At 39.2% G+C, this 19,843-nt stretch overlaps 1 protein-coding gene across 3 annotated transcripts; it reads right to left on the bottom strand.

Annotated features, from left to right (window-relative positions):
* Positions 1 to 4: 4 nt before the first annotated feature.
* CCDC126 (coiled-coil domain containing 126) lies at positions 5 to 15,687 on the bottom strand. 3 transcript variants are annotated; one of them, XM_074537453.1, is made up of 5 exons: positions 15,605 to 15,676; positions 15,085 to 15,217; positions 4,794 to 4,926; positions 3,766 to 4,169; positions 5 to 1,603 (listed from the first exon to the last, which is right to left on the bottom strand). In XM_074537453.1, the coding sequence occupies exons 4-5, from the start codon at positions 4,001 to 4,003 to the stop codon at positions 1,422 to 1,424; spliced, it is 420 nt and encodes a 139-aa protein (XP_074393554.1). In that variant the 5' UTR covers positions 4,004 to 4,169; positions 4,794 to 4,926; positions 15,085 to 15,217; positions 15,605 to 15,676; the 3' UTR covers positions 5 to 1,421. The 3 variants fall into 3 exon arrangements, with proteins under 3 accessions (XP_074393554.1, XP_014130316.1, XP_005480922.1); XM_014274841.3 differs by lacking the exon at positions 15,085 to 15,217 and having other exon boundaries at positions 15,605 to 15,687; XM_005480865.4 differs by lacking the exons at positions 15,085 to 15,217; positions 15,605 to 15,676 and adding an exon at positions 14,941 to 15,078.
* Between the last annotated feature and the right edge of the window lie 4,156 nt (positions 15,688 to 19,843).

Genomic DNA, 19,843 nt, shown 5'->3' with positions numbered 1-19,843 from the left:
AACATTTACAAGTACAATTAAAAATTTATTTCTCTCTTTCTGCATTGAAGTGAGTACATGTTTACACACAATGTGACAAAAAAAATCATCTGGATACTAAGTACTAATTAAGATTGCAATTCTATTTTCCTTTATAGCCATCAAGAATATAAGCAGAGAAACAGAAGAAAGGGAAAAAAAAAATCACATAACTTTGCCTGGTATATCACCCAGTGCCTCTGGTTTTACTCATCCCCAAAACCTCGCTTACAGGACACTTTTGGCAAAAGTCCCTGAACATTCTGTCCCCCCCAAACATTCAGCACAGTTTAAAAAAAACAGGTTCAGTGGCACTTCAATATGATTTCAGTAACATTTGAGATACAGTGCACCCAACACTGCATGCAATTCACTTTGCTGTAAGGCTGACGTAGACATAAGGCAAACATCACCTTGGCTCTCAACTATTCCATGATTAGACACCCTTAGTACACATACCCCTGTTAAATGCAGAGATGCCTTGATTCCCTTCATTGCTTTTCCTTCTGATCAAGAAAGCAATTCAAAGAGATGGTGTGCTATACTAAACACAAACCTCAAGGCATCAAAATGTTAAAACAAACAACAATGAATAAAAATAAACTATATTCACATATTCAAAACTTATTTCCATCACTTAAATAATTTTATCTGCAATTACAAAATACATATACTTAAATATCTTTTTAAGAAATAATCATCTAAAATATCACAGATGATGATTTGCTTTTCATAATCTAACTGCCCTACCTCTGGCATAAAGATAAACCTGGACAGTGTTACTACCTAGAATGATTTCCTATTATAATAAATTTTCTTAAATATACAATAACTTCTCTTTAACTATTCTGACAGATAGTGCAAATAAAGACATTCTTTGGATCACAATTTTAAAATATTACCACCAACGCTATCCTCAATTTAATATTGTTTTAGTAAATAAGTAAGAAAATATTTTAAGTGTACACATCTTCTAACATCTGTTTACTAACACATTTTCCTCAGTTACCTTGGCTTAATGCAGACCACAAAAAATGAATAAACTACAATATTGCTCACCTATCCAAAAGATATGTTATAGTCATAATTAAATAAATATATTTCAAAATCTACCTATAAGTTTCCCATTGCTTTTCACGTTATTATCCAATGGCCTACTACATCAAATCATATCAAAATATCTTTAGAGACAACAAAGATCACTTCAGAAGCACCGCTCAAAGGCAATGAAATAATGCTTTGAGAATCTAAGCACGTTAGGCCTACACAGATCGAAGCATGTTGTAGAATACAATAGTTTATGCTTGCTTTAGAGTCAACTACTGCTTTGCCCTAGCCAGAGACAAAAAGCTTATCTTAAATATTCTCCATCAATGGTGCAGCAACACAGAGCAGCCTGTTTGCTATCTGATGTTGCTTGCTGGCTTTGCGCGTTTGTTTGCAGTCACTGGCACCTGGTGGTTAGTTCCATTAGTGGTGTTTGTTGCTGAGCCATTCACAACGATGTAATCAACCTTGTTTTCCAGTTTCACCAGGCGTTGTAAGATGTCATCCAGAAGAACAGCAATTGTTCTCTTAAGATCAGCTGAAGATAATGGAAAAAACAAATTACAGCCTGTTATTTACTCTGTGTGGAAAAGAACTGCCATTTCAACACATTCGCATCTTAAGACTTGCTATTCTCCCTAGCATACTTTTTGGAAAGGATTGCAGATTGATTAAGAAGTACAGAATTAAACAGGTGCTTGAATTTTCTTTAATAACATTCCTTTGTTATTTTAGGGAAGGGAGATACCATTATAATGGGAACTGTGAGGGCAGCCAATTAAATATTAGAGTATAAGAGCAAAAACACTAATTGGAACATTAGAAGTGGCTATTCAAATGTATTATTTCAAATTTCATCCAGACAACAGCATTGGAATACTCAGCTATATCATCTTTTATCCTTGGAGGTAAGAGAATATATCTAAATACTTTCCACCATAAAAAAAGGTAGCTAATAGCTTTCCCATAAATGACAGATTTAGCCCACAGAAAAGCTGTCATTAAAAGCTATCTTACTGCTTCTTACATAAGCTATAAAGCAAGGGTTAAAAAAATCTATTTACATCTTTATTGACTGAAAAATAAGAGAAAAGATGGTAAAAAAATTCTCATGATCTGGAACAAAAAAAACCAGTAACATCTTTCAATAAAAAACTATTTATGCTGTTGCCAATCACCATCTTCTTTCAGCTTTGAAAAACACTAACAAACTTACCAGGTTTTACAAGCTGTTAAGATTCCCCTTACACATGAAGAAATCTACAAACTCGGTCTCTACCCACTGCCCTCTAATCAGTTAACTAAGCAGGAAGATTGGGGAGAAAGATCACAGGCATCAAAATGAAAAAACAGGAGTAAACCAAATAAAATTAAAAATTAGTAGTAAATTAAACTTCAAAAAAAATAAGTACCTCCCTCTAGTTCTTGTTTAGTAATATGAACTTTGAAGAAAAAATTTGCTAAACAATTCAAGCCAGAGCAGGGTCTGGGTCATGTACAGAGGGTGGGTCGTGTACTCAACAATCTGATGGAGGGAATTGCCAAGTTTTAATTCTGATGATCAGCAGGTAGATCAAGAGATGACTTAAGTTTATATCAAACTCCAGAAAAAAAAACACAGAAGACAAGTCTCACTTGGAAATACGCCCTAAATGACAGAAAAACCTAATTATGCAGTAAAGGAAGTCCTTGATGACAAAAAAAAAGTGGGAGGAGAAAACAGCAAAGAAAAGAGAAGGCAGTCTCTCACTGTGATAAAAATTAATTTTAAGAATGAAAGGATTAATGGTTTAAACACTTTTTAGCCTCCTATTTCTCTTGGGTTGTTCCTGCACTTCTTGTCATCACAGACTTGCTTCCTTCTTCCTTAGCAGCAGCAAAAAGACTTCAGACACATTTTTGCTGCTTGCACTCTTACCAAAGGCCTGCAAAGGGCATCCTACAACAGGCAGAGAGAGCCATTTAAGTAAATCTTAAGGGAATCAAAGTTGATTACATATTTTGAAATACTATTTTTAAAAATAAACAATTTAGTTATCTTTTCAATATTTCATAAGATAGTAAATACTGGCAACCTATTTATCAAGTTAGGTACAAATTCACAAGACAGGCAAATCAGGGATATGATGCATCAAGTATTATAGCTCACAAGACAAGGGACATTGTTTTAGAAGGAGCCATAATAGAAAAGGAGAGATTTTGCCAAATTCATAATTGCCTTGCAGTCTCCAGACTGCAAACTCAACTAGTATCTTCCTTTTTCATTGCTTTTTCAGGGAGAAGAAAATTCCATAAATAAAAGCAGGAAGTCAGCAATAAGGTATGACAAGAATCTGGAATGTCAAAGTGACTTAATATAAAACTTCGTCCCTGTATCAAGCACATGCTTATTCCTCAATAGCTGAGGATTCAGAAAAAGACAAACGTGCTGTTAATTCTGTAAGTAACTGTATTCATGTACCTGAAGAGATCTAAAAAAATCCTGGAAAGCAAAAATTTCATGTATGAAGCTTGATTTTGCAACTCATCTTAATCTTCAACTTCACTGCATAAACTAAAATCAAATCAGTTAATACAGAGAAGTTTTTTTTCTCCTGAAGAGCATATACTAATTAAAAAGAAAAAAAAGAAAACTTAAAACTTTACAGTTTACAGAAAAAGAATATATTCATGTAACCAGTATGGCTTTTATCCTCTTACCATATCCTGACATAGAGGCTCCACCACCACCATTCATCAGGTTTTTATTTTCTTCTGCCAGTGCTTTGACATATCTTTTACTGAGATCTAATATCTGTCCACGCAACTCAGCACTGCTTTGGCGTCTTGGATACTGAAAAGTGTAGCGTAGCAACATCAAACCCCAAATGATTCCAAAGACTAGTAAAAACATACTCAGCTTCTGGGACATATTTTTCCTTGAAAATGTTAGAAACATTTCTGATGAAGGCCACAGGCGCGTCCTAATTTCGAGAAAAGTAACTGAATTTGGCTTTGTCTAATTATATTACATATTAAACAAAAATAATATTTCTATGAAGTGAAAGATCTTCTGGCTGGATCATCTTGAATATATCTTCTCATGTTTTAGCTGGTCTTGATTCCTGAAATTTGTGAAGAACCACTTGGTTATTCAGAATTGCTACTGTTGTTGAGATCAAGAACAAATATCAGTTTCAAAATACGGTATTATTGCATCATCTAGCAAACAAGGTTTTTTATCTGCTTACAGGTTCAGGCTCAGTTATATTTCCTTCACACCTGTTATTTACAGGGTTTCCTCTTCCTATTTTTACCAATTTTTATCCTTCAAAAATCAAAACTACTGTGCTTCCAAAAAGCACCACAAGTATTTTAAATATTGGAATTTAAACTGACATTAAACTCAAATGCATTTGAAAGAAGATGCAGTATCTAGAAGAAACCTGTATAACATTTCTGTACAACATTGTGACGAGTTATACACATACATCTAGATACAAGATCTTGTGAAATGATTCACTTGATTCTTACTCTTCGCTTTCAAGTACAGCACAAGTGTGAACAGAAAACACATGGAATGATGTTTCTTGGTTGGTTAGCTAGTTCAAAGCTTCCTCTCCTGGCTCTTTATACCATTAAGGTTTTTCATTTGTTGTGTTGTCTTATTAATGAATAAAGAGATAAAACCAAAAACAAACTGGCACATTGCACTTCAGCATTTTACTTTGACTTAAAAAATGTCTTACCATAGTACCCAATTCTGATCCTTCAACAGATGAAGGCCTCAGGAGGAAAGCAAATGGTAGAAAAGCTTCATCAGTTAAATAACAAATGCTCAGACAGTTTGAAGCAGTTTGAGCCACACATCTTCAGGGATATCTGTAAAGGGAAAAAAAAAGATTTCAACAAAAAGTGAAGATATCTTCATTTACTTACGGAGTAGTTGCAGTCAAAGGATTCAAGCTAGATGTTTTTAAAACAGAACTACATTTTCAAACCTAACTTCAAGCAATTGTTAGGGAAGAATATAGAATTACTCTCTATTTTATTATGAATGCATGCACTTGAATCCCCAGTAACTGACTTAAAAATACTTTTAAAAGAAAGCTTGGTAAGAATCTCACTGAGCATCTCCTTCTTGTGTTATAAGGCAGTAACAACAGATGCTCCAGATTCATTGCATATGTACATGCACATATGTTTACACGGGCATCATCCTCTTACTGATTTTTACCCCTCAAACAGATCCCACATTTTTAGACCCTTTCCGTGTGCATACCTCATATTTCTCATCTTTCATCCATCTCTGACACTACTCCAATTATTCAGCACTTTCTTAAAAGAGGATTTCTATTATTTAACATTGTCCAAATAAAGCTACCAATTTTACACAATAGTTGCGTTTTTCCTCACTATTCGCAGCTCTTCCCCACGAACTACCTGACACAAGCACTTTCTGGACTGAAATTACACATGTAATAGAATTCCTCACCAGACTTCCTGTAGTGGCACTTACACCTCGGTTTGTATCAGAATATTGAGACCAAGTTTCTCATGCTGCTGAGCTCTCATCTAACCCTAACTCTGCCTCCATGGCACTTGTCATGCCCTGCACTGACCAGTTCCATCGGCCCTGTGCCAACACAAGTGGCACTGCCTCTCCCTACCCTTCACATAATCCTCTCAACAGGCCAGCCAGCGTGCCTGATTCAAGTGGCAAATTTTTCAAGTGCTCTAAAATCAACATGCATATCTGAATTATTCTGAAAATGATTAACCCAAGGCAGGGACGACATCAGGTTACTTGCTGTAAAGTAACAACCAGTTGTGTGTGAAAAGCCATACGGCAGCCACTGCCAATACATAAACTGACTGCTGGGTGCACCAGTGCAAATAGCAATCCCAAGCCACTGAATGAGGAACAGCTCACCCTCCACCCTGGGGTGTGACTGTGCACAAGGACAGACAGCCAACACACAGTAATTTGAACTCACTGTGTGGTATTTTCAGGGTCCCCCGTTGTGAGGAGGAAAGATGAATCTGACTCCGTGTTCTTAGAAGGCTTATTTACTATATTATACACTAGAATACTACTATATTATACACTTAGAAGGCTTATTTACTATATTATACACTAAAACTATACTAAAGAATAAAGAAAGGATACATACAGAAGGCTTAACAAGATACTAACTGAGAATTCTTGACTGCTTCCAGAATCCCAACACAGCCAGACAGTGATTGGTCATTAAGTTAAAACAATTCACATGTTGGATAAACAATCTCCAACCACATTCCAAAGCAGCTAAACAGGGAGAAGCAAATGAGATAATATTCTTTTCCTTTTTCTCTGAGGCTTATCAGAGAGAAGAAATCCTGGCAAAGGGACTTTTCAGAAAATATGACAATGACACCACTGTAAATGCAGTGGGACATACTTTCTTCAAGGAATGTGCTTAATCCCCCTAAAACTGGTTTTAAGATACTAATTTGTCTTAAGTACATAAAATAAGTGGGAAAACAAAAATTTACATTCCATAGCATCAATATCTGGAATTGTGCGGCTTAGGATTTCCTGAAACAGATCTTCCCTAACATACACTAACCAAAATTTCTTTTCCCTAGCTCTTTGCCAAATCCACAGCTCTGCACTCAGACTTTAAGGGATAAACTCCACCCACATCATTATGTATCTATACAATCTCTGAACAGTATCAAAAATGATGGAAAACATTATGAGGTCCAGGAGAAGAGTATTCATGTGATGGCTCAGAAGACCAAACAGTATCTCTCAAGAAGACACCATGAGTTCCAAACCCCATTCACAACAGTCTCTACTTCTATTAAAAAAAAAACCCAAAAAACCCAAAAACACTGAAAAGAACAGATAGCTCTTGCAAAACTTAAATTGAGTTCACCTCTCCACAGATCTCCAGTCATATCTCATCCTGAAGCATTTAGACAGTATCACTACAGTCCTTTGGAGTAGAAATAACTCTGCCATCACACTGTAAATAAGACCACAAGCCAGGATAAGAGGTCTAGCCAAGAGGAACAGATTGAATAAACTCCTGCCAAGCAGCAGCAGGAAGTGCAGACTGGGCCATCGCCATGCATATCTGATTCACAGTGCACACGCTGACTACTGAAACTAATGGAAATTAAGGACTTCACCTGCTGGGAAATTGCATAACACCCATATACTGACACAAGGCAAAGGAACTCAGAGCAAGGTTTACCAAAATGAAGGGAACTATTTGTACTTGCCACTTTTCCTACACATTTTTTAAAGGCCATTCCCTCTTCATGAATTCCTGTGTAATCTCAGTTCTGGAGATCTGGTCTCCTCTTTCTCCCTGAAGTGCATGCACTTCTAGCAACTTGTAAGACACTCCCTGCAACACTCTTGGGGTTAAAAAAAAATTAAAAAAGGAAGCTTATGCCCAAATTATTTGGAAGTACGAAAAACGAGTATCGGAGCACATATTAAGAAGGAATCAGCACATTAAGATGGATGGACTGGGATATTCTTGTACCTCTTGCTGCACTGAAGGGTCAGCACTTCTCTACAAAGAACATTATAGTTTCAACAAAACTTGGCCTCAGAATGGGCCTCTTGTCAGTAATTTAGAGGTAGTATCCCAAAAGATAACAGCACACATGAAAGAAAGTAAGTGTACTTTGTGATCTTTATTCTCCCTCATTTTCTCAAAGCACACAATATGCTGAGTTGGAAATCCTCCCTGAGCAGGAAAAGAAGCTGAGACTTCCTTTTTCACACTGATTTATCCTGGTTAGAAATGCTGGCATCCCACTCTTCCAACCACAGCTGAGGGACTTTTGTGGCAAAGGCAAAGCACTGCAGAGAGCAACAGGAAAAAGGATGGATCAGAGCCACACTTTGCTGCAATTCCTACCATCTCCAATCACAGAGACTGAGACAAAAGGCAGACTGTTAGTGAAGACAGAACAAGAAAGCCTTATAAATATGATTGCCTAGATGAAGCAGTACAACCAGAACAAAATTTGAAAATCTGAGGAGAGAAAGAAAAGAAACAAAATCCCAAAACAAAACAAACCCAAATCAAATCAAACCCCTGAGTTTAATGCAGGCAAAATGGCAATCCAAGAATCCACGAAGAAAATAATGTCTTCCAGATAATCCTTTCAATTAGCAGCCTAGAGTAACCAATTCAAGTGCCAGTTTCCTGAAGTACTTTAGATCAGCATGCATATTTTAATTATTCTGTAAGTTGCAAGCCCAAGCCAGGAGCAGCATTAGAACTTGGAGCTACAACCAATTCCTGAATGAGGATCTGACACTAGGTCTGCCTTTCACAGACACATAAACAGCTTGGCTTTCTTCACTGTTGATTGTCTAAGGAAAGTACTGCCAAAAACCTACCAATGTGGATACAACTTGTCCAGTGGTACCACAACACTGACATCCATCTGGCAACAAAACAATGAACTAAGACACTCACCCACTCCAACATAAAATCATGTCTCTATCCTGTATACCTGTATTTCAGAATCAGTCATATATAAATTATATTATTGACTGCACAAAACAAAAGGAGCAAAGATAAAAAAAAGCTACAGAAAATGCATTATATGTTCCATAATATAGCAAAGTTATACTTAACTAGCATCAGACTTCAATTTGACTACTGATCCTTCTCCATGCAAACTAGCCCATACTTACAAAACATCCTTCTTGAATTTTGTTGCAAAGTTCTCCTCTTTACTCATTCCCAGAAAAACCAAGAGATTATATTAACATACAGTGCAAAAATGAAATGGCCTACAATGCAAAGGAACGCCTTGTATGTGCTCTGAAACAACCTCAGGTTATCAGGAAAACAAGGCATACCTAAATCCTTAAAAGCTTATTTCAGTTTACAGCCCTGTCACTTCTGCCAGTCAACTGGCCCATGAAAGACTGGCACATATTCATCAGTATTTTTCTAGCCTGCCCAAGAGACTCCAGCCTCCTAAATGACTAGAAACAATTGCAGGGCAAATTTAAACCTATCCTGCAGAGATGATTTGTGTACCTTCTAGTTTTGAAAAATGTACAGATGATGGTAATTATTTGTAAGACAAAAAAGAAGAAGCAGGTCCATCAGGTATTTTTGGTAGTTATTAATAAGCAGTTTCCAGATACAAAGAACACAGAAAACCAAAGCCTAAGAGAAACCCACTTGATTCAAAGATCAAAAATACTTTTAAGAATAAAGCCAAGAAAAATGCAATTAAAAGAATATTACTAAGATGCAGTCCAATAAAGTCACCTCTTTGGTCATATATTTTGAAAGACAGAATTTCAAATACTAAGGCAGTAGTTCCTCAGTGACACTCTAGAGACCTAGTCTCTAATGCACTCATATATTTGGAAGGTAGGTCTGATAAGTGGGAATTTTACTCCATTTATTACTTACTACCACAATATTTATCAGTTCCTCACTTTCAAATTATGATAAACAACAACATGACACTGCACATTCAAGAGTGGGTCTGGTTTTGCAATCAGAGAAACTACATAAAAATAAGTGATTTACCAAGAGCTTAAAAAAAAAGCCATACACAGTCCTTGAGGCATACATCCAATAAAGAGCAAGTGGAAAAAATCTTACAATAGAGCAGACAGAAATCAGGACAGTAAAAATAAAAGCTGACATTAATAATAACTGTAAAATAATTATGCAGTACAAAGTTAGAATTTATTACCGTCTCAGTGGAAGTACAAAAAGTTTATGAAATTGTAAACAATTTTAAATTACCATAGTAGAATTACATCTGTACAAGAAATTACTATTAAATTCATGGCAACAAACATCCCTCAGTACAGAGAAGGTACTGTATCAGTAAACAAAAAACTGCCTCTAAATATGCAGAGTGATACCTCATTGCAATAGCATTGCATTGCTATTCCAGCAAACATTTCAGGAAGACAAGAATCACTGGGCATTACAGAATACCAGGAAAAAAAATTCCACAGTAGCATCAAACTCCATTCTATTATTTTCCCCTTTTTTGCATCTATTTACAGAGTGCACCTTCTGACCCATTTACCTCTGTGACCTCTAAAGTATTTTGTTTTCTAATTTTCCCACAGAAAACTTCGAGCATCACTCAGCTGACAGGAATCAATTGTGCTGACCATTCTAAGAGCTGGTTCTATGTTATTTGGAAAACCCCCAGCCATTTCTGTGAAGCAATGCAAATGGGAAGCCTAAAGAATGACTGACATACAGCAGAACAGTACAGAACATACTCACTAGACTATTAATTGTAAAAGACTGAGACAATGAAATAAGCACCTAGAAGCCCAGGAGCTCACACGCTGAGACTTTTTGGAACGCCAAAAATGATGTTTGTATTCTGGTAATTTGCAGTCTTAGATGGTTGTTGGTTTAGCAGCAGATGAAAAATCTACATGAGGCACAGCTGGCAAAGAGGTGCCCAGAGAAGTGAAGTGTTTGCACACAGCTCTGATTAAAACTGGTGTGTAAGGAAGAAGTACATTCCTCTTATTTTTATGAGTACAGGAGTTCTTGAGAAGAGGCCAATGAGACTCCTGTCCCGTACTGGCACATCCATATTTCTGGTGACTGTCCTTTGGTTCCCAGGTTCATTAATCAGGTTCACTCAGACAGCTGCACAGCGCCATAAAAGAGCAGGATATTACACTTGGAACCAACCATTAACAGCAATGCCAGTTCCCAGACAAGTGAAACCACATTTAGCTGTCTTTTGATAAAATTTACTCTCAGCACTTCAAGTATTCCTATTATTGCTGCTGTAAAATTTGGTCAATAGAAAAATATCACAGCAGAGAGGGAAAAGAGGATCTGTACTGACAAAACATCAGCAATGCCTGACATAACACAGCCCACCAAAACTGATGAAACTCAAGGGTCTTTCCAGACTGCATCACAGATGAGTAGATAGAAGCACCCATTTCTATTAATAGCTGCTAGACACACGTGAAAATATCAATTCTATAAAACATGCTGCTATCTCAAGAACAGGTAAGAAGGCATACCTCTGAGCAAAAAAAGGCTGCCCTATCACTATGAAGGCTGCTGGGATGTAGGTTTTAGCAGCTCTATACCACTTTCAGAGCATGCCACAAAGGAGCGTGCCTTGGTGTCTTTTCCAGGACATCTATCTGTACAGCTTCTCCTAGAGCATGTGTTTCTTCATTCCCATGCCCAAGACTTGCAAGTACCTTGGCATACTGAAAAAAAGGCAACCCAAAAAAACCTCTTTTGCCTTATTGCCAGCTGCCTCTTAGGGAACATCTTTAATGGATATTCCAAGTGAAGGAAACATGAAGTTTAAGGGAATAGCAAAAATGGGTAACTACCAAAAATACCTACTCTTCTACAAAGAAAGAAGAAAAATCTTGCGTACTCCTAACAGTTCCTGTCTCTCAACACAGCCAAAGGAAATATGGGGCAAAAAAAGTCACAGCTCATCAAGCAGACACAGTGCTGCTGCTGGGACTACCTCAAACATATCTTACACCAGGAAAGGTTTTACCTCCTACAGGCTTCTAAGAACAGCACCAATCTGTCTTGTAGATGAACTTTGAGTTGAGAGCACAAACATGCTGCTTTCGACTTGAAAACCCACACAGCAAGCTTACAGCGGCTCTGGTATGAAGTTATCTGAGAGCCCAAACACTAGACCACCTTTTGTCAGTATTTTAGAAATACTGGAAAGCTGTTTCTATTTAAATGTATGCATTCCTATTTTAATTGCTTTTGTTTCACACTTTCTACCAATAATTATTTTCATTTTGCATTGTGTCTAAGAAGTCTTTTTAAGTACCTTAGAGTATCTTTTTTTCTCAACACCTTCCCCCTTTACTTTTCCTATACTGCCACTGAATGCTTCTAAAATAAACCAACCATTTAAAAACAGAAATTCTTTGTTCCTTGCCAGTGGGCAGTCAGCCAACATTCAAGATTTTGAGAGGGGAAGTGGCTTGGCAAGAAAATTAAAGCAAACAGATATCAATAGGGACAGTATATCAATAGGGACAGTATGCTACACTTGCTGAACTTGCCCTCCTCCCACTGGGCCCATCTGGGCCCCAAAACATTTCTACATCTCTGTATCAGATTTTTAAAAATAATAATAGTGAAGAAAATTTTAAAAAAATAAAAATTCTCAGCTTAATTTTCCCTGGCACACTTTTTGCTGTTTTCTCTTCATGCTTTTTTTGCCACCACTGAGGTCACTGTAGGACCCTTGCTCCTTGAGAAGAGTCACTTATGACAGAGCACAAGGCTCTTTCTTGGCTTCTCTCTTCCCAGTAACACTGCCATGATTTATTAATTGCAGGCTACGACAAGTATCCCATAGTACTCCCCTGTGAAATTTCACAGCTGTCCTCGTATCACTCTTTTCAAAGCCCCTGAGACTCCAAAACTCCCTCCTGAGATGTTTACCTAATTTTGACCAGTTTTACAGAGAGCAAAGCCTACAAAATGATGCATGTACTTTACTGTTAAGAGATGGATTTTCACTGAATGTTTTAAAGAGACCTAAAAGGAAGACAGGTGTCATTAAAGAGAATAAAGAGAGGAGGGGGGAGACAGCTAACAAAGTGACAGCTGCAGTGGGGGAGAGATTGCCACTGCTCACACAGTGCACCACACAAACACTATTCCTGTAGTGTAGAATGGCAACAAAAAAAGCACTTGTTCCACTGGGGAGAGAGGAAGAATTTAACTTGCCTGATTTTCTTTCAAGAAACCTGTACAATTCAAACTGCATATGAATTTGTCCAGGAAAATTATGTTTCTATGGCAAAACTGCAATACAGACAAGGCTTTAGATTCATGCTCTTACCCAGCAGGCTGACCCAGGTGAAGATTTTAGAACAGTAACATTGGAGGAAATATTAAAGACGACTGATTTCTTTTCTTCTACAATCTTATTTTTGGATTGACTTGCAGCTCAATGTAGCATAGCAATGAATTATGACAGACATTAGTTAACTGTAACACCTCAGCGGTGTGCACTGCAAAATACTTTATTCTTAACATTAAGGGAAAGGTACCCAGAAATTGAACTGGATTATTTACAACACGGTAGTCTGCTATTTCTTCAGTATTACTGAAGAAACCAATTTCATTGGAATAAGTTTTACATTCCGTTGTTTATGCCTATAGTTCGGGCCCTATTTTACAAAGCACCCATTCAGTTCTGAGCAATCCAAAATTAATCTTTTAAATTACATAAGCAAATGCTAATATACCTATTTTCTGTAAAGTTCATAAAGTTTTTTAGTAAGCCATAGAAGAAAATATAAGAAGCTGTTATTAATAATGTTCAGTTGAAAAAACTCAGCTCATAAAATGGCACAAATTATAAATCACAGGTGAAAGAGGTTGTTAATAAACAAATAGCATATAAAATACATTTTATCAGTAAACTTGTATCAGGAAAAACAGATTCATCTGACTGAGCCTCACAGATTTTTGACAGCAACTGGAAAATGACTATTTTTGACACTTGACTAGTTTTCAGATACGTTGACTACACAGCTGACAATTTTAGCTGACAGCATGCATCTATCCTACTTACAGCTTAGGCAAGATGCAAGAACTGCTCCCCTTTACTATTCTTGGAAAAGGTACAAGTGATCATGAACTCCAGGGGAAATATCTTACTTTTAGCAGCTAAATGACATCCAGTCCCCCAGGATGCATCACAATTTGTGATTAGCTGATACCAATGCCTCCTTCAAGGAGATAACAGCCAAAAGGAGTCTCTAAAAGCAGATACTACAAAAGCTTTAAAAAGAAAAAGCTGTGGGGGGTGAGGAGGAGGAGGAAAGGAAGTACTTTTATTTCCAACAGTAAAAATCTTTAGGAAAAGGACCAAAGGAGCTCCAGCATAATTGCTTAATACTCTGGAGCTCTCAAGTACCTATTAAACAGCTACAGATTTTAACACCTAAAATACCAAAAAGAGGTCAGAATTACTTAGGCTTTATACATATGGGTATCTGCAGTCAAAACAGGAACAAAAATAACAATAAATTCCTACATTTGGTCGAAAACTGCAATCACACTGCTTGTGGCACTACTCTACTCACAGTCTAATATCTTCATATTGTCTCCTTTCTCTGATAGTCTCATGAGAGTAAAACAGCGATTCATTACATTTGTTCCAAAACCAATACCACGTTACAGTCAGGACAAAATACATGCACACAAGGATGTACATCATGTTCACATTCTCTCTTAAAATAAAAAGTTGCAATTCTTACAAAGATCACTTTTCACAGAGAAAAAACACATCCATCTGTCCCCAGTTCACCCACTTGGGGGGTGGGGGAACATCAAAAAAAGCCCCCAAAACAAGAACCAAAAAGAACTAGTTTATCCAAACTGAATTGTTCTAAGGAAACTCCACATCATGTCATAGTATAAACAAAAATTATCTATGCTTGTTTTGTGGCACACAAACACAGAAACTACACTGCACTCTACTTGTCAGTATCTTTTAGATAACAAGAGACATAAAAGAAAATTTACAGGATGCTACCATGTTAGGTTAGGGAACCGAAAAGAGAGTTTATTAATAATGAATGATGAACAGAGCTACCGAAATAAGGCAGAGATAATACTACGCTATACATGTTTACCAAAATCTAAGGTAAGTGCAGTCAAAACATCAGAGATTACAAATAAAACCAATTTTATTATATTGTAAGAAGGAAGTGCTGTTCTGCAACTCCTACCGTCAAAAAATTCCATATATTATAATCTCCTAAAACGGAATGTTTCAAATTTTGCAGCCTTCATTCAGTATTACTTTTTCCTATTTCTTCAATAGTACCAAAGAGACCAATTTCAGCGGAATACTTACCCGTTTGTTTTGGGCTTTTTTACGCAGACTTGCTAGTGCCGGAAGATCACTTAACCTGACATTGTAAAGGATCCTGCCTTTGCCTGAATATGACTTTTTTTTCCCTCCCGTGAGTTCCATCACATCAGTCTAACCATGCTTTACCTCTCTGGAAGTTATGTCCTTACAGCAAAAAGGCATCGATCTTGCAGAGTCACTGCAGCCACAGCTTAAGCCTGGAAGACGCTGCTAAGGGCGGCGAAGGAAACCAGCAAACCCTCGTGTGCTCCGCCGCTTCCTGCCCACCAAGGACACTGCATCACCGCCCTGGGTCACGGAGCGCCCAGGCACAGCTCGCCGCCCCGAGAGCCGCGCAGGAAGCCCCAAGGAAGCCGAGCCCGTCCCGCAGCTCCCGCAGGAGGGGCAGACCAAGGCGGCCACTCAGGCGCGGTGCGCACCCGCGGGCGCGGGAGAGCCGCAGCCGCCCTGCGCCATCCCGGTGCCGCCCGAGCCTGCAGCCAACCCCAGCCCTTCCCCCGGGAAAACACACACAGGCGGGCGGACGGGCCTTCCCAACACACACAGTCCCGCCGCCCCTGCCCAATGCGCAGCTCTGGGGCTCTCCCGGGGCGCCCCTCTGCCTCATCCCCCCGTGCAGCGCCCCCCGCCGGCCGCCCCGCGCTACCTGCGCTCGCCGCCTCCTCCAGGCCCGCGCGCCGCTTCCGCCCGCGCCGCGCGCCCCAAGCCCCGCCCCCTCCGCAGGACACGCCCCCGCCCGCCCGGCGCCGCGGGCGCCCCCCAGCGGCGGGAGGGAGCGGCGGCAGCGGCGTCAGGGCCAGGCTCCGCGCCCCGCGGGGAGTTTGTGCTCATCCGTGCCCTGGGCTGCGGAACGGGCGTGGGCATGTTTGGTCTGGAGAAAAGTGAGAGGGGGTCTCATCAGTGTTTTTAAATATCTCGAAATAACTCTTGGCGAGTTATTGGCCAAGAGGATGGCGCCCGAGTTTTTGGCAGTGCTCCGCGACAGGACGGCAAGCAAAGGCCGTGAACTAAAACACAAGTTCCACCTCAACATGAGGAAGAAACTCTTCACGTTGAGGGTGTTAAAGGACTGGAACAGGCTGCACAGGGAGGTCATGGCGTCTCCGGCCCTGGACACACTCCTGTGCTACCTGCTCTAGGTGACCCTGCCTTGTCAGGGGAGTGGACTAGGGCATCTCTAGAGGTCCCTTCCAACCCCAAGGGTTCTCTGATTGTTCGTGGGTGGCGTGGTACATAAACCTCTCCCCTGCCTCCCGCCCTCACCGTGATAATCATCTAAACAAAATTCATTGTGAGTGTAGGACTGTGCTAGAGTCACCCCAGGCTCTTCCTGCAAGGTGCTGTTTAAAGGAAGCTGGTATCAGTTAAGGAAAGGTGAACCTAAGGGCAAAGTAAAGAACACGTTCTTCAGCTGCAGAGTTGATAGCATTCAGAAGTACCTGTTGGTCACCTTATCTCCATCCCTTCAGCGTGCATCAGAGGCCACATGGCTTCTCCCTACTTTTCAACCTGCATATTTTGTACTTGTTAGCTGCAGGAAAAAATCAGCATTTAAATGCAATGCTGTTCTAGAAAAAGGAATAGCGATATATCAGAGGGGCCTCGACCTAAGGATACAGACAAAACTCTTGGCAGGTGCTATGTCTGCTGACAAATCTGAGATGTATGATAAAAATATATGACAAAATATCAAGCACAGTGTTTCTTTTCAGTGGCATATGAAAATCAAACCTTAAAAGTGTTTATATAGTTCTTATATTTGTGGGTAATAATACTCTTGGTATCATTTCAAGGGGTAGATAAAAGCCCAGGATTGCAGGTATGTTACCGTGTCCTGTATTATTTGTCAAAATAATAATAAATAAAAAACCCCACCAGAATTAGGTTGCTGCTGCAACTTTATTTCATTCCTCTCCTGCCAATCATTATCTGTAGACGGTCCTTTCAAATTTAATTTGCATAGCTAGTGCCCTGTCCTTTTCAAATAGGAATTAAGAATTTCCTCTCCTAATATGTTTAAACTGCTAAATGGTAATGGCTAGAGAACAGCACATTAGTCATTATGCTCCGAGATTAGCATAGTTTCTGCCATCTGTCTTAACTAGTTAATCCTATAATCTGTATGTGCAGATAAGAATACATGCAACTTTATACTTGCTTTACTGCCACTATTTTTCCCTCTTCCTGATCCCTTATCAGTTGTTTATATCCTTTCCCTTCAGGGAATGGGCCTGATCTGGGTTTATCTTTCCCCCCAAAGCATATTTTTTTCCAAAATCACAAATACTCTATAGTTACTTACTACTTACTTATACTTACTACTGCATTAAAGCTAACACTGCATTAAACCAGTGCATTACTATTTCTTGAAAAACCTCTATAAGGCATGTAATTATGTCATATTAGTGTATCCTTTAGGCCATCTCTAGATGTTTTCTGGTCCAAACCATCTTCCATTTAGGAGAGACACTCCCAAAGACCCAGACCAACCTTGGAGTCTAACTAATAAATAGTGAAAGCTGAAATATAATATAAAATAATAATTGTTTTTAAGGTTCAGGAAACTCAGGTGAAGTCATTATAAAGAACAATGAAAGCAGATAAGTTACAGGGAAAAAATGGTGAAGGCAACATGTAGTTTTCAATTCAAAACATAAAATTTCTGAGACTTTTGAAAAATAGGTATTGGTATCAGCAACTGACATTTTTATTTTAGATTCAATTGTCAGAACATTTTAGGATAACAGGAATGAAAAAAGTCTGCTGGAATAATGCAAATGTCTTCAATGTGTGCATCAGGTCTAGTCTAACCCTCAGGAACTGAAATCACAATGTGGACTGTTGTTGTATTATGTTTCTAGAGTGCCAGCTCTCAGGCTCCACAGCTCTCAGCTGTCCTATCTCCTATTGCTGTTATCATATTTCTAGAGTCCCATACCTTCTGGGTGGTTTTCTCACACACAGCTCTTCACAGCAGTATTGCTCCTGCTTCTTCATCAGGGCTCCTCCAAGGGCCTCCCTGACTGGCCAGCCCACCCCCTTTTATCCCAGTTATCTTCATTAGCCACAGCTGCAGCCCATTTAGAACAACTAGGATTGGGGCAAGGCCACTTATACAATACATATATTTTACTAGGACTCCTACTATAGACTGTAGCTAGATCTCATACATGTACATGTTAACAAAAATTGTATTCCTGTTCTCTATTCTCCTGACCTTTTCCTCCCTCCCCTGCTTGGTTTTGGTATTTTTAGTGTAACCATTATGTATTTTCAGTGGGTCCTTAATATTCCATATTTTTTGCTGATCCATTCTATGGTAGAAAACCGATTAGTATTTTCACCTCACAATTTAAGCATGTCCTTCATGCTCATTCCTTTTTGTTCCTGTAGTTAGAATATAGGCAACATCAGACAGGATCAGAATATGCCAGAACAGTAAGTGATCTTGCAGTAGAATAAGTACTTTACTAATAAAGTTACAGTTGAAAAGGGAGATGAACAAATCTATGTACCAGAGCTGAACAGAGTAGAGCTGCTATAAAATACATTATGACATGGATTCAGAATTATTTTTTACATCAGCAGAGGCTAAAACTCAGGCCAACCTCCTAGGAATGAAAATTTATTTGTAATTGAACAGGAACTGACTAAGGAATTGACTGCAACTTTTTAAGTAAGTGATGTGCAAGAAACTTTTGCCCAAAATTAAATATTTTGCAGACCTAGATGACAAGGAAGACTTTTCCTCAATATTGCCTTCTTTTCCATTGTGAGATAATTTACTCTTCAGTCATTTATTTGCTTCTGAATCCCCAAGGAAAAAGAGCAAGGGTTGGCATATACAGTTCCAGCCTTCCATTTACAACAGAAGCACAAAACAACCAACACCATTTATGATCCAGGCAGGAAGAAGCAGAACCATTCCTGCAAAGAAGAGTGCATGTCAAGGCTCTGTTAGAGCCTCAAGCTATGGTGACCACTGGCTACCAATGTTTGTGTGATGTCTCCACTGGGACAAAGCAACTGTTGGGAACCCAGTGCTTTCCTGCACTGACAGAGCAAGTTTAGATGTTTCATCATCTTGGGACATTTTCTGACTTAAGGAACTGCATACCTGGTCTCAAATGCCTGCAAGGTATCAGCTATTGGTGCATGCTGGAGGAGGCACCAAAACTGTATAGGATACAGGACCAGGGAAACCTTTCTGAGGTGACTGAGCTGAAAGGATATAGCTTTTAATAAAACCATGGTTAAAATGCAATTCTCATGATTGCAAGTCGAAATTTAGGCCTTTGTTTCGTAGAAGCACACAAGACTGGATCCTGTGACTTTACCTCCATGTGTGTACAACAAAAGCAGCCCCCCAGCCTTGCATGTTAAATATCCTCTTACCATAACACAACATCCCTGATGACACAGACCCACACAAATTCATAGGGTTGCATAAACACATTCATATAAATGTTCTTCCTTGCACCGCGGGAGCAGAACCCCGGAGAACGTGCTGGGGGAGGTGGAAGATAAGGGGCAGAGGAACAGGGTGATAATTTTCATGGCGTGAAGGAGCAGTCTTCGTAGCAGAGAGGAGAAGGCCTTGCAGGAGGGGTGCCCTGCCTAGTCCCAAAATAAGTTCCTTCCAGCCGGTGTGCAAGAGGCCAGTCCACACACAGAGACGAGGTATTTGATTTATTGACAGCTCTGCGCAGAGAGCGCTGCTGGGTGAGAAATCCACAAAACCTTCACGACGACTCCCAAAACTTCTCTCTATCATACCATACATTTTAGCAACAAAAGCGCTAATGCTCATCGACTACAAGTTACCTCCTTCTCTTACTGATCAGTAGTCTATCTTCCATTGGTTAATTACTCTCTCGCTTCTGAT

This window comes from Zonotrichia albicollis, chromosome 1 (assembly GCF_047830755.1).
Source record: "Zonotrichia albicollis isolate bZonAlb1 chromosome 1, bZonAlb1.hap1, whole genome shotgun sequence".
Classification (NCBI taxonomy): domain Eukaryota; kingdom Metazoa; phylum Chordata; class Aves; order Passeriformes; family Passerellidae; genus Zonotrichia; species Zonotrichia albicollis.
Note: the sequence above shows the minus strand (reverse complement) of the source record. Positions and strands in the feature narration are given on the sequence as shown.